General features: G+C 47.0%; 1 protein-coding gene across 4 annotated transcripts in view; it reads right to left on the bottom strand.

Moving 5' to 3' along the window:
- Window positions 1-15,561, bottom strand: part of PDE1C (phosphodiesterase 1C) — a 1,445,089-nt gene that overhangs the window by 1,147,635 nt on the left and 281,893 nt on the right. For all 4 annotated transcript variants that reach the window (XM_063922562.1, XM_063922563.1, XM_063922564.1 and 1 more), the window contains exon 2: window positions 13,233-13,283. In XM_063922562.1, coding sequence (XP_063778632.1) covers window positions 13,233-13,283 — 51 coding nt within the window. The remainder of the gene's footprint in view (window positions 1-13,232; window positions 13,284-15,561) is intronic.

Below are 15,561 nucleotides of genomic sequence, written 5' to 3'. Positions count from 1 at the left end.
TGGGCAGACATAATCCGCCCTTCGAACGCGGCTGCCATGGGCTCAAGCAACCATAGTCTCGCAGGGGATTTCTGATAACACGGGCGAGACAACGGAGTTAGGGCGCCAGGGGTTACTAGGCTCTCCAGCTCCCACAACCAGCTTATTTTCCTGTACTCAGATCCCTGCCATAAGATCGCCTCCGGTCTGGAGTACAGGAATCATAACATATAGTTATACTGGTGGTCAGCAAACTGTGCAAAACTGAAATGCACCACAGGTATGGATGGATAGTATACTTGACGACACAGAGGTAGGTAGAGCAGTGGCCTTCTGTACCGTACTGCTATATAGTATATACTGGTGGTCAGCAAACTGTGCAAAACTGAAATGCACCACAGGTATGGATGGATAGTATACTTGACGACACAGAGGTAGGTAGAGCAGTGGCCTACTGTACCGTACTGCTATATAGTGTATACTGGTGGTCAGCAAACTGTGCAAAACTGAAATGCACCACAGGTATGGATGGATAGTATACTTGACGATACAGAGGTAGGTAGAGCAGTGGACTACTGTACCGTACTGCTATATATATATAGTTATACTGGTGGTCAGCAAACTGTGCAAAACTGAAATGCACCACAGGTATGGATGGATAGTATACTTGACGACACAGAGGTAGGTAGAGCCGTGGCCTTCTGTACCATACTGCTATATAGTATATACTGGTGGTCAGCAAACTGTGCAAAACTGAAATGCACCACAGGTATGGATGGATAGTATACTTGACGACACAGAGGTAGGTAGAGCAGTGGCCTACTGTACCGTACTGCTATATAGTGTATACTGGTGGTCAGCAAACTGTGCAAAACTGAAATGCACCACAGGTATGGATGGATAGTATACTTGACGATACAGAGGTAGGTAGAGCAGTGGACTACTGTACCGTACTGCTATATATATATAGTTATACTGGTGGTCAGCAAACTGTGCAAAACTGAAATGCACCACAGGTATGGATGGATAGTATACTTGACGACACAGAGGTAGGTAGAGCCGTGGCCTTCTGTACCATACTGCTATATAGTATATACTGGTGGTCAGCAAACTGTGCAAAACTGAAATGCACCACACGTATGGATGGATAGTATACTTGGCGACACAGAGGTAGGTAGAGCAGTGGCCTTCTGTACCGTACTGCTATATATATAGTTATACTGGTGGTCAGAAAAATTCTACACTGTCCTTCTACTATATACTACAATGCAGCACAGATATGGAGCGTTTTTCAGGCAGAGAACGTATAATACTGGTGGTCAGTGGTCACTGGTCAGCAAAACTCTGCACTGTCCTCCTACTATATAATACTGCTGGTCCTCAGTCCCCACAATAAAGCAATTAGCACACTGAGCACAGATATTTGCAGCACACTGAGCACTGTCAGATATGGAGCGTTTTTCAGGCAGAGAACGTAGATATTTGCACTTGCAGCACACTGAGCACAGATATTTGCAGCACACTGAGCACAGATATTTGCAGCACAATTTGCAGCCCACTGAACATAGAAACTGAGAGGACGGTTCCGAGGCAGACTCGTATCTTCCCGCCTTGCTCGGTTAACCCGAGCGCGCCCGAACTTCATCATCCCGCTGTCGGATTCTCGCGAGATTCGTATTCTATATAAGGAGCCGCGCGTCGCCGCCATTTTTCACTCGTGCATTGGAGATGATAGTGAGAGGACGTGGCTGGTGTTCTCTCAGTTTCTGTGTTCAGTGTGCTGCAAATATCTGTGCTCAGTGTGCTGCAAATATCTACGTTCTCTGCCTGAAAAGCGCTCCATATCTGTGCTCAGTGTGCTGCAAATATCTGTGCTCACACTGCTTTATTGTGGGGACTGGGGAGCACCAGTATTATATAGTAGGAGGACAGTGCAGAGTTTTGCTGACCAGTGACCACCAGCATTATACGTTCTCTGCCTGAAAAAACGCTCCATATCTGTGCTGCATTGTAGTATATAGTAGGAGGACAGAGCAGAAGTTTGCTGACCAGTGACCACCAGAATTATATCAGTACGGTACAGTAGTCCACTGCTCTACCTACCTCTGTGTCGTCAAGTATACTATCCATCCATACCTGTGGTGCATTTTTTTTGTGCGCAGTATATATATAGTAGGAGGACAGTGCATAATTTTGCTGACCACCAGTATATAATATATAGCAGTACGGTACAGTAGGCCACTACTCTACCTACCTCTGTGTCATCAAGTATACTATCCATCCATACCTGTGGTGTATTTAAGTTTTTGTGCGCAGTATATATATAGTAGTAGGATAGTGCATAATTTTGCTGACCACCAGTATATAATATATAGCAGTACGGTACAGTAGGCCACTGCTCTACCTACCTCTGTGTCGTCAAGTATACTATCCATCCATACCTGTGGTGCATTTAAGTTTTTGTGCGCAGTATATATAAAGTAGTAGGACAGTGCATAATTTTGCTGATCACCAGAATATAATATATAGCAGTACGGTACAGTAGGCCACTGCTCCACCTACCTCTGTGTAGTCAAGTATACTATCCATCCATACCTGTGGTGCATTTCAGTTTTGCACAGTTTGCTGACCACCAGTATAAACTATATAGCAGTACTGTACAGAAGGTCACTGCTCTACCTACCTCTGTGTCGTCAAGTATACTATCCATCCATACCTGTGGTGCATTTAAGTTTTTGTGCGCAGTATATATATAGTAGTAGGACAGTACATAATTTTGCTGACCACCAGTATATAATATATAGCAGTACGGTACAGTAGGCCACTGCTCTACCTACCTCTGTGTCGTCAAGTATACTATCCATCCATACCTGTGGTGCATTTAAGTTTTTGTGCGCAGTATATATAAAGTAGTAGGACAGTGCATAATTTTGCTGATCACCAGTATATAATATATAGCAGTACGGTACAGTAGGCCACTGCTCTACCTGCCTCTGTGTAGTCAAGTATACTATCCATCCATACCTGTGGTGCATTTAAGTTTTTGTGCGCAGTATATATATAGTAGTAGGACAGTGCATAATTTTGCTGACCACCAGTATATAATATATAGCAGTACGGTACAGTAGGCCACTGCTCTACCTACCTCTGTGTCGTCAAGTATACTATCCATCCATACCTGTGGTGCATTTAAGTTTTTGTGCGCAGTATATATATAGTAGTAGGACAGTGCATAATTTTGCTGACCACCAGTATATAATATATAGCAGTACGGTACAGTAGGCCACTGCTCTACTTACCTCTGTGTCGTCAAGTATATCCATACCTGTGGTGCTTTTAAGTTTTTGTGCGCAGTATATATAATAGTAGGCCATTGCTATTGATATATTACTGGTATAAAATTCCACACATTAAAAAATGGAGAACAAAAATGTGGAGGGTAAAATAGGGAAAGATCAAGATCCACTTCCACCTCGTGCTGAAGCTGCTGCCACTAGTCATGGCCGAGACGATGAAATGCCATTAACGTCGTCTGCCAAGGCCGATGCCCAATGTCATACTAGAGAGCATGTAAAATCAAAAAAAACAAAAGTTCAGTAAAATGACCCAAAAATCTAAATTAAAAGCGTCTGAGGAGAAGCGTAAACTTGCCAATATACCATTTACGACACGGAGTGGCAAGGAACGGCTGAGGCCCTCTCTTATGTTCCTCATGACTAGTGGGTCAGCTTCACATGAGGATGGCAGCACTCATCTTCCCACTAGAAAAATGAAAAGACTTAAGCTGGCAAAAGCACAGCAAAGAACTGTGCGTTCTTCTAAATCACAAATCCCCAAGGAGAGTCCAATTGTGTCGGTTGCGATGCCTGACCTTCCCAACACTGGACGGGAAGAGGTGGCGCCTTCCACCATTTGCACGCCCCCTGCAAGTGCTGGAAGGAGCACCCGCAGTCCAGTTCCTGATAGTCAAATTGAAGATGTCACTGTTGAAGTACACCAGGATGAGGATATGGGTGTTGCTGGCGCTGGGGAGGAAATTGACAAGGAGGATTCTGATGGTGAGGTGGTTTGTTTAAGTCAGGCACACAGGGAGACACCTGTTGTCCGTGGGACGAATATGGCCATTGACATGCCTGGTCAAATTACAAAAAAAATCACCTCTTCGGTGTGGAATTATTTCAACAGAAATGCAGACAACTGGTGTCAAGCCGTGTGTTGCCTTTGTCAAGCTGTAATAAGTAGGGGTAAGGACGTTAACCACCTAGGAACATCCTCCCTTATACGTCACCTGGAGCGCATTCATCAGAAGTCATTGACAAGTTCAAAAACTTTGGGTGACAGCGGAAGCAGTCCACTGCCAACTAAATCCCTTCCTCTTGTAACCAAGCTCCTGCAAACCACACCACAAACTCCCTCAATTTCCTCCTTAGACAGGAAAGCCAATAGTCCTGCAGGCCATGTCACTGTCAAGACTGACGAGTCCTCTCCTGCCTGGGATTCCTCCGATGCATCGTTGAGTGTAACGCCTACTGCTGCTGGTGCTGCTGTTGTTGCTGCTGGGAGTTGATCGTCATCCCAGAGGGGAAGTCGGAAGACCACTTGTACTACTTCCAGTAAGCAATTGACTGTCCAACAGTCCTTTGCGGGGAAGATGAAATATCACAGCAGTCATCCTGCTGCAAAGCGGATAACTCAGGCCTTGGCAGCCTGGGTGGTGAAAAAAGTGTGTCCGGTATCCACCGTTAATTCACAGGGAACTAGAGAATTGATTGAGGTACTGTGTCCCCGGTACCAAATACCATCTAGGTTCCATTTCTCTAGGCAGGCGATACCGAAAATGTACATAGACATCAGAAAGAGTCACCAGTGTCCTAAAAAATGCAGTTGTACCCAATGTCCACTTAACCACGGACATGTGGACAAGTGGAGCAGGGCAGACTCAGGACTATATGACTGTGACAGCCCACTGGGTAGATGTATTGCCTCCCGCAGCAAGAACAGCAGCGGCTGCACCAGTAGCAGCATCTCGCAAACGCCAACTCGTTCCTAGGCAGGCTACGCTTTGTATCACCGCTTTCCATAAGAGGCACACAGCTGACAACCTCTTACAGAAACTGAGGAACATCATCGCAGAATGGCTTACCCCAATTGGACTCTCCTGGGGATTTGTGACATCGGACAACGCCACCAATATTGTGCGTGCATTACATGTGGGCAAATTCCAGCACGTCCCATGTTTTGCACATACATTGAATTTGGTGGTGCAGAATTATTTAAAAAAATGACAGGGGCGTGCAAGAGATGCTGTCGGTGGCCTGAAGAATTGCGGCCCACTTTCAGCATTCAGCCACCGCGTGCCGAAGACTGGAGCACCAGCAAACACTCCTGAACCTGCACTGCCATCATCTGAAGCAAGAGGTGGTAACGAGGTGGAATTCAACCCTCTATATGCTTCAGAGGATGGAGGAGCAGCAAAAGGCCATTCAAGCCTATACAGCTACCTACGATATAGGCAAAGGAGGGGGAATGCACCTGACTCAAGCGCAGTGGAGAATGATTTCAACGTTGTGCAAGGTTCTGCAACCCTTTGAACTTGCCACACATGAAGTCAGTTCAGACACTGCCAGCCTGAGTCAGGTCATTCCCCTCATCAGGCTTTTGCAGAAGAAGCTGGAGAGATTGAACGAGGAGCTAATACATGGCAATTCCGCTAGGCATGTGGGACTTGTGGATGGAGCCCTTAATTCGCTTAAGCAGGATTCACGGGTGGTCAATCTGTTGAAATCAGAGCACTACATTTTGGCCACCGTGCTCGATCCTAGACTTAAAACCTACGTTGTATCTCTCTTTCCGGCAGACACAAGTCTGCAGAGGTTCAAAGACCTGCTGGTGAGAAAATATTCAAGTTAAGCGGAACGTGACCCGTCAACAGCTCCTCCTTCACATTCTCCCGCAACTGGGAGTGAAAGGAAAAGGCTAAGAATTCCGAGCCCACCAGCTGGCGGTGATGCAGGGCAGTCTGGAGCGAGTGCTGACATCTGGTCCGGACTGAAGGACCTGCCAACGATTACTGACATGTCGTCTACTCTCACTGCATATGATTCTGTCACCATTGAAAGAATGGTGGAGGATTATATGAGTGATCGCATCCAAGTAGGCACGTCAGACAGTCTGTACGTATACTGACAGGAAAAAGAGGCAATTTGGAGGCCCTTTCAGAAACTGGCTTTATTTTACCTAAATTGCCCCCCCTCCAGTGTGTACTCCAAAAGAGTGTTTAGTGCAGCCGCTCACCTTGTCAGCAATCGGCGTACGAGGTTACTTCCAGAAAATGTGGAGAAGATGATGTTCATCAAAATGAATTATAATCAATTCCTCCGTGGAGACATTCACCAGCAATTGCCACCAGAAAGTACACAGGGACCTGAGATGGTGGATTCCAGTGGGGACGAATTAATAATCTGTGAGGAGGGGGATGTACACAGTGAAAGGGGTGAAGAATCGGACGATGAGGAGAAGGTGGACATCTTGCCTCTGTAGAGCCAGTTTGTGCAAGGAGAGATTGATTGCTTCTTTTTTGGTGGGGGCCCAAACCAACCAGTCATTTCAGTCACAGTCCTGTGGCAGACCCTGTCGCTGAAATGATGGGTTTGTTAAAGTGTGCATGTCCTGTTTATACAACATAAGGGTGGGTGGGAGGGCCCAAGGACAATTCCATCTTGCACCTCTTTTTTCTTTCATTTTTCTTTGCATCATGTGCTGTTTGGGGACTATTTTTTGAAGTGCCATCCTGTCTGACACTGCAGTGCCACTCCTAGATGGGCCAGGTGTTTGTGTCGGCCACATGGGTCGCTTATCTTAGCCATCCAGCGACCTTGGTGCACCTCTTTTTTTCTTTGCATCATGTGCTGTTTGGGGACTATTTTTTGAAGTGCCATCCTGTCTGACACTGCAGTGCCACTCCTAGATGGGCCAGGTGTTTGTGTCGGCCACTTGGGTCGCTTAGCTTAGTCATCCAGCGACCTCGGTGCAAATTTTATTACTAAAAATAATAGTGTGAGGTGTTCAGAATAGACTGGAAATTAGTGGAAATTATGGTTATTGAGGTTAATAATACTATGGGATCAAAATGACCCCCAAATTCTATGATTTAAGCTGTTTTTGAGGGGTTTTTGTAAAAAAACACCCGAATCAAAAACACACCCGAATCCGACAAAAAATTTTCAGGGAGGTTTTGCCAAAATGCGTCCGAATCCAAAACACGGCCGCGGAACCGAATACAAAACCAAAACACAAAACCCGAAAAATGTCCGGTGCACATCACTAGTTTATATAAGCGCACTTCAACTAGTGGTTATATATTTCTACTTATTTGGTGAATGCACACACACTCAAATTTTGAATCTGCAGCTATAATAATTTTAATTTCTAATTTAGTTACACTCACTTTTGTGAAGAGTACTGTATTTATCTATTCTTACTTATTTTATTAGTGCACGGTCACTAATTGTGTTCATTATGGAAAACTAGTTTCAGCAAGAACAATTTGCGCATTTTAGTAAATATTTTAGTCTTTGATCTACATAATATTGTACACATTTCACCTTCATCAGTATGTAGTCAGAAGATATACAGCTATAATCTCATTTTACAATAATTCTGCTCTTATTCTCTTCTATCTACTCCTGAAGTACCAGATTAACAACAGGACAGCAGTGCTTTCACATACAGGGGGCCCCCCACACAAAGCAGCATCACCAGCATGGAGGCATTGTGGCATATGTAAACTGGGGTTTCTGTGTGGCATAACAAGAACTGGGGGCACTACAATGTGTCTAACACATTTATGGTACTGGAAGAATGTACACATTGGCCCTCATTCCGAGTTGTTCGCTCGGTATTTTTCATCGCATCGCAATGAAAATCCGCTTAGTACGCATGCGCAATGTTCGCACTGCGACTGCGCCAAGTAACTTTGCTATGTAGAAAGTAATTTTACTCACGGCTTTTTCATCGCTCCGGCGATCGTAATGTGATTGACAGGAAATGGGTGTTACTGGGCGGAAACACGGCGTTTCAGGGGCGTGTGGCTGAAAACGCTACCGTTTCCGGAAAAAACGCAGGAGTGGCCGGAGAAACGGTGGGAGTGCCTGGGCGAACGCTGGGTGTGTTTGTGACGTCAAACAGGAACGACAAGCACTGAACTGATCGCACAGGCAGAGTAAGTCTGAAGCTACTCTGAAACTGCTAAGTAGTTAGTAATCGCAATATTGCGAATACATCGGTCGCAATTTTAAGAAGCTAAGATTCACTCCCAGTAGGCGGCGGCTTAGCGTGTGTAACTCTGCTAAATTCGCCTTGCGACCGATCAACTCGGAATGAGGGCCATTATACAGATTTGTCCTCATATTCGTGCCAAACAGCCCTTCTTGGCAGGCCAGGGGGTATATTTACTAAAATTCGTATTTGGGGAGATTAAACACGAATGACATCGAATGTGTGAATTTGCAACTTTTTGAATTTTTTACGCCACATTTACTATGCTGTCGTATTCTGCATTTTCGTTTTTTCCGATGTCGATGTCATTCGTAATTTCGGCCAGTGTTTTACGGGAGTGAATAGTAAAACACTTGGGACATTGACACAATGAATCTCGGCCGGATCTGTGAGATCCGTGCAGGGCTTCATTGTGCACCTTTAAAAAAAAAAGTGTTAAAAATCAAGAAAAAAATTGCGTGGGGTCCCCCCTCCTAAGCAAAACCAGCCTCGGGCTCTTTGAGCCGGTCCTGGTTGTAAAAATATGGGGGGAAAATTGACACGGGTTCCCCCATATTTGAACAACCAGTACCGGCTCAAAGAGCCCGAGGTCAGTGGTTGAGGTTACTCGCGGTCAACCGCTGACCGCAAAGTTCCCACCATTGGATACAATGGAGCGCCTATGCGCTACATTGTATCTCTGCCGTGCGCAGCCTGACTGACAGCTCAGGAGCGCACAGCCAATCAGGAGAGTGCCAAGACGTGGCGCTCCCTGATTGGCTGAAGGGACCCTCTTTGACAGGAGTCACGGGGGGTCCCGGCAGTCGGGGAAAGGGGTCCCATGTGTAAACATGGGACCCCTTTCAGTGCGTGGTTCAGGTTTTTCGGTTTGTTTTTTTGCCAAGTACGTGGATTACAAGTAGAAGAGGACAGAAGCTACCCTGGATTGTGTGAGTATAATTTTATTCACAGGTACCCCGTGTATTCTTCATGGAGAAGTGTACCGAGCCTCGTGTGAACATAGGTAAGTATGTGTGTATGTAGGTGTGCATGTATGTAATAAAGTTTTACTATCACGGTGTGTGTGTTCTGTTTTTTGTTGGGTATTTTTTTTGTAGTAGTACTACAGGTACCAGCGGGCCCATTTTCCACCGCATGCTGGTACTTGTGGTTCTACAAGTACCAGCTTGCGGGGGAGGCTTGCTGGGACTTGTAGTACTGCTACAAAAAACAATATTCTTCATTTTTACACTTGGCTATCAGCCCCCCATCTGCCGCCCTTGGATGGGGGGGACAGCCTCGGGCTTCACCCCTGGCCCTTGGGTGGCTGGAGGGGGGGACCCCTTGATTTAAGGGGTCCCCACTCCTCCAGGGTACCCCGGCCAGGGGTGACTAGTTAGTGATTTAATGCCAGGGCTGCAGGGACCTAAATAAAAGTGTCCCCCGGCTGTGGCATTATCTCTCTGACTAGTGGAGCCCGGTGCTGGTGTTAAAAATACGGGAGACCCCTATGCTTTTTGTCCCCCGTATTTTTGGGACCAGGCGCAGAGCCCGGTGCTGGCTGTTCAAATATGGGGGAACCCCTGTCAATTTTTTCCCCATATTTTTACAACCAGGACCGGCTCAAAGAGCCCGAGGCTGGTTATGCTTAGGAGGGAGGACCCCAAGCAAATTTTTTTTCTGATTTTAAACACTTTTACACCCCTTCCCACTGATAAACATGCACGGATCTCATGGATCCGGCATGACTATCAGAACACGGTAAAAAAAGCAGGTCTGTTTTAAAGCTGCTTTTTTTACGATTTGTATTTTTCCACGGCAGTGTTTGGCTATTGCCGGCAGTGTTTGTGAAATAGAATTTTTAATAAATTATCGAGTTGTATCAAATAACAGGCGTATTTGACCGATGGTGTATTCATTCGTATTTTTGTACTTTGACTTCCAAAAAAATACGAATGCCCTCATCACTACCGAGATTTTAGTTTAGTAAATTCCCGAGATGACACTTTGAAGAAAAAACACCAAATCGGTCAAAATCGGGACCTTAGTAAATAAATATACCCCCAGATCTCTTGCGCTAAGCGTCTTTTTTGCATCTTTCCCACTAAAATGTACACCTTAATCGCAATGTGATGTGATGTCAATGTGAAATCATAAAACAATGAACACGTCTAATTTGTTTGCCTCATTTGTTTGATTTGCTTCTCTTTATCTACTTAGGTACTTGTGTGAAAATCTGAGCTAGTTTTAGGCTAAACTTCAGCAGAAATATAGAAAATTCTGAAGGGTTCACAAACTTTCAAGCACCACTGTAAATTAGAAGTTACCCTACCCCCACATCAATGCACCCTCACAACTTCCCCACTCGCACACATGCTTTTGTTATAACTGTGCCCTCGTCTGCATCAGACTGGCGGGGGAACAGCTTCCGGTCCATTTATTGTGTACTAGGTGATTCATCGCACCCTACGGGCGCTCTTCACACCGTCGCAAGGGGCTACGCCCCCTTAACCCTTGCACGCCCTTGTGGCATACAATATTTGTATTATATGGAGTATTACCTCCAATCATAATTGTGTGAGTGGTTAAAAATTGCAAGGACAAAGGGTCTGCGATGGTTAAGGGGTCCTAGCCCCTTGCAACGGCGTGAAACAGCGCACGCAGGTCCTGATGAATCACCTAGTAGGTGCTGTGGTTGGGGGAGTGGCGGGTGCGGGGGAGACACGGATGGGGGAGGGGTGGTTGCGGGGGTGCCGCGGGTGGGGGAGGGCTGGTGCAGTGGTGCCGTGGGTGGGGGAGGGGTGGGTGCCGCGGGTGGGGGTCAGGAGCCACCGCATGTGCGGCGGTGCCGCGGGTGGTGGAGGGGCTAGTGTGGTGGTGCGGGGGTGGGGGAGGTGTGATTACGGGGGTGCTGCGGATGGGGGTCCGGAGCCACCACGGGTGGTGGAGGGGGGCGTGGGGGTGCCGCGGATGGGGCTCGGAGGTACTGCGAGTGGGGGAGGGGCGGGTAATGCTTCTCCTGCTTTTCCTCCTGGAAGCAGGTAAGCTGCTGTCCTCCCTTTGGCAGTGGCTCTCCCGGAGACTCGCACAGTAGCCAAGCAGACAGTAACTAACTATTGTTAGTGCCGCTGTCCCAACGCGGCGCATTACATGGAAGAAGATGCACTCAATAAACTACAGCTCCCAGCAGGCCTTAGCGCCAGAATGTTTTGGCATTAAGGGCTGCTGGGAGCTGTAGTTTATTTAGTGCGTCTACTTCCCAGTAATGCAGCGCATTGGGACACCGGCGCTAACAATAGTGACTGGCTGGCAGAACTGACTGACTGACTGGCTGAATCAATGTAAAAGGTGAGAGTGCTGTGCAGTGTCAGTGACACTGCACACCCACTGCACTGCACAGCACTGTCATCTTTTACATTGATTCAGCGTCCAGACATTACCCTCCGCGATATCACCCACTCTATCCGTTACATTAGCCATCTCGGGGCTTCCAGGCCGTAGGCCCAGGTGCTGTGTTGCGGAGTCAGGGCCTCAGGGGATCTGAGTGCGGCTGTGACGGGGAGGTACTTCTGTGACATCACGCGCAGAGGAGGCTCTGGGGCTCAGAGAGTATGTGGCGCAGGGAGGGCTATGAAAGCCTTCCACTGCGCCACTTTCATACACATCTATGCCGGTGGCCACAGCAGCTTTTGTTCCACCTGCGCCGCGGCTAGGGAGTGGGGATTGTTGATGCCGGAGGGGGCAGGCGGACTGGCAGCAAGACATAGGGGGTCATTCCGACCTGTTTGCACGCTGCTGTTTTTCGTAGCGGTGCTAATGGGTCGGTTCTGCGCTTGCGCGGCAGCCACAATGTGCAGGCGCGTCGTTGCCCAGCGATGGCTGTTGCTGGGCAACGACAAGAAGACTGAAGAAAGCGACCGCTGCCGCGATCGCAAGAACATTGACAGGAGGAAGGCGTTCCGGGGCATCAACTGACCATTTTCTGAGAGTGGTGTGGTGAACGCAGGCGTGTCCAGGCGTTTGCAGGGCGGGCGTCTGACGACAATTCCGGGACCTGGCAGGCTGAAACCATTGCAGCGGGTAAATAACTCCAGAGCTACTCAGAAACTGCACAAAATGTTTTTGCATAGCTCGGCTGCACAAGGGTTCGCAGCCCTGCTATGCAAAAAAAGCCTCCCCCATAGGCGGCGTCTAGTTGATCGCACAGGCAGCAAAAAGTTGCTACATGCGATCAACTTGGAGTGACCCCCATAGGACGCTGCAGTAAAAGGATTTTTTTACCTTTACAGCACAGAGACTTGCTGCAGATGCAGTGTCATACCCTCCAGCTGTACCTTTCTGGCAGGTACAGGACCTTTTTTTATGGTCAGTACCGATTTTTGGCTCTCCAAACTTCCATTGAAAGTATAGGAAAAGGGGCATGGCCACGTCACTGTACCGTGCCACGCCGTCTTTTTGAATTTGTAACGATTTTTATGTGTAAATTGTTGGAGGGTATGTTGCTGCAGATGCAGTGTGCCTATTTCGGGGTGTGGACCTGAAGCTGCATCTCCATCAGCCCCATTGTTAATCCTGCTCTGTGAACACACAGCAGCCAAAGGGCAGAACCTCCCATTGGATGTAACCTGTGTGGGAGGGCGTTTCTCGCCCAATCAGCTGTGGGCTGGGTGTGATAGACCTGCTGCTAACTCAAACAGAGCTCCTAGCCACACCCAGCGTTATCCACACAGTCACAGAGCGACAGATCTGGGCAATTATATAGGAGATATGTATAAAGATATTTTTTTTTTTCAGTACCAGTTGTTCCTTCTGCCCTCAGAGTTTATATATTAAGTATATGCTGAATGTATTGTCAATATGCACTTAATCAAATACCATGGTAATCTACATAGGACCAATATAGAAAAGATCATATTTTTAATTCCCTATTTTTTAAAACATTAAAATCTGAAAACCTTTGAATGTATTACCAATATTGTAGATAGTCTAAAACTTACTTGAAAATCTTGCCAGGGGTCGAGCATTTTTGTCACCAGTTTCATTTGCAACTAAAATAATGAAAACAAAAAATATAATGTACGTTATACACATATGTAAACAAAGACAATGCAGTTTATCATGAAAAACAAGAGGCTAAAAGATATTTTGACTGTTTATATACATGCTGTATTGAATCGCTATGAAGCGATTTCTGCACATCTGCACATGCGCATACGCCGGTATACACACGTGCAAGGTCCTAAACTGCGTTCTCTTCAGAACGCAGTTTAAGACCTAGAGCGGGAGGGAACGGGGTGTCGCCGCCGCCGCCATGTTTTGTGGGCGTCGATGCTCCATTTTAGGAGTGCGGTCCGGACAACGCAGGCGTGTCTGGACAGTTTGCGGGGCGAGCTGCGTGGCTGCGTGACGTCACACGCAAACGCTACGTCCCTTAACATGGCGGGTAGCTGCCTGCCTCCGCAGCTAGGCTGCACAGGCAGAGGGCTACTCTAAACATGTGAAAGCATCGCCGCCGTTCAATGCTCTTGCATGTCTGCAGGGGGGACTGGATCCGGCATGCGGGCGGACTAGCCCTGTGCTGGGGTCCCCCCCCCCCCCCCCCCGCATGTCAAAGAAATAGATCGTAGATGTGCATTTTCTCGCACATCTATGATCAGGTCTGAATTAGGCCCTTGGTTCCATATGCTTTCAAATTTAGTATTTGCTGTCAAATGTATAACAATACATAATAATATTAGACATGGATTACTTTTTTCTGTTACTACTTTATATACTTATCATCAATGTTTGTAGAGCATCAAAAATGTTAGTGTCATCTTATACATCATATTGATACATATAGACATATTAAGAAATAAAAACAATATCAAAAGATGGGGGTGCAACTATACATTTTAAAAGTGTAATAGACAAGTGCAAGTTACACAGAAAATCATAACATACACACAAATGGCAAATAAATAAGAGACATAAGTTAGAGAGAGTCCTGCTCATAAAAACTTACATTTTAACAACCCACAATGCAAGTTATTTGATACCTGGGACAAAAGGTGCCCGGGAGGGGGTGTCACGAATACTGTATAGTACTTTGTCACACATTACTGAAGACGCAAAGGAAAGCTCCATAGCATTAGTGCTGGTGCATTTCTATCTGTGGGTCCCAACCACTGGCTACCTTGCGGCACATTTAGTACTTCAGCTACCTGTCTCCATTCTTGATTAACCAGCTAACTGAAGATGTTTTTCCTTAAAAACGCTCAGAAATTGTCAGTTCTTTTTATTTAATTTGATAAAGTCTACAAAATAATTGTAATGATATATTTAAATGTTTTATAAAAAAAAAAAAAACTTAGAGGCTGTTTTGCAATCCTGCCGCCCCCTCCCCCATCCCCATAGGCCCCCCATTATATAATCACTCCATTAACTTCACCCCACTCCTGTTTTTTGTACCCCCCCTTCATTGTCCAGTGTAAATGTATTGTTATTTTAACCCTTCACCAACATTCACCAGGATCATAATTGTATATTTTACCTACCCCAAATGCATAGCGCAGCAGAGCGAGTCCCGGAAGATTGTTGATCAGTCCCCCATGCTCATGACATTCCTGGTGGCTGCTGCTCTTTGCAGCCACCAGGTATTTACAGTGGGGGCAAGGCTGGCTTCCCTGGCGGCTGCCACTCTCAGCAGCCGCCAGGTTATACACATTGGGGACAGCACTGGCTACCCCAGCGGCAGCTGCTGTAATCTTCAGACGCCGGGTGTATACACTGGGGAAGCGTTGACTTCCCCGGTGCTGGCAGCTTTCCAGCCGGGAAACTTGCATGTGCAGGCTTTCCCCGGCGCCTGCTCTTCTCTACAGCCGCCGGGTGGGGGTTGCTGCGAGTACCCGATCACTGCTGGCCACAGTGATTGGGACAAATTGGGGGAGGAGCCGCAGGTGGAGGGGAATGGGAGGTCCCTCTGAGATTGGCGGCTCTGGGGAGAGTGTCATCCCACGGTCGCCCAGTGGGCGTTTTTGACTGCTATCATCAGATGCGACCATGTCAGGGAAAGCCCAGCATGGTGTCATCGCATCTGATGCGACCATGCCAGGCAAGTGGTTAAAATGAACCTTGCTTCATTGTTATACCCTCATTCTAGGGCTGCCATCAGAAATTATAGGGCCCGGGTCTGACAAAATAGGCAGGGCTACTCCACCACACACACTGCCCTCTAGCCACTATACAGGGGCGTAGCCAGAACTTTGTAGGCCCCATAGCAACATTTTGAAAGGGCCCCTGCCCCAATGCTTCTAGAAAGACACCTCTCCGCAGCCGGTGTTAATT

Source organism: Pseudophryne corroboree, chromosome 5, assembly GCF_028390025.1.
Source record: "Pseudophryne corroboree isolate aPseCor3 chromosome 5, aPseCor3.hap2, whole genome shotgun sequence".
NCBI lineage: Eukaryota > Metazoa > Chordata > Amphibia > Anura > Myobatrachidae > Pseudophryne > Pseudophryne corroboree.
The sequence above is the reverse complement of the archived record's forward strand: the minus strand, read 5'-3'. Positions and strand labels throughout refer to the sequence as shown.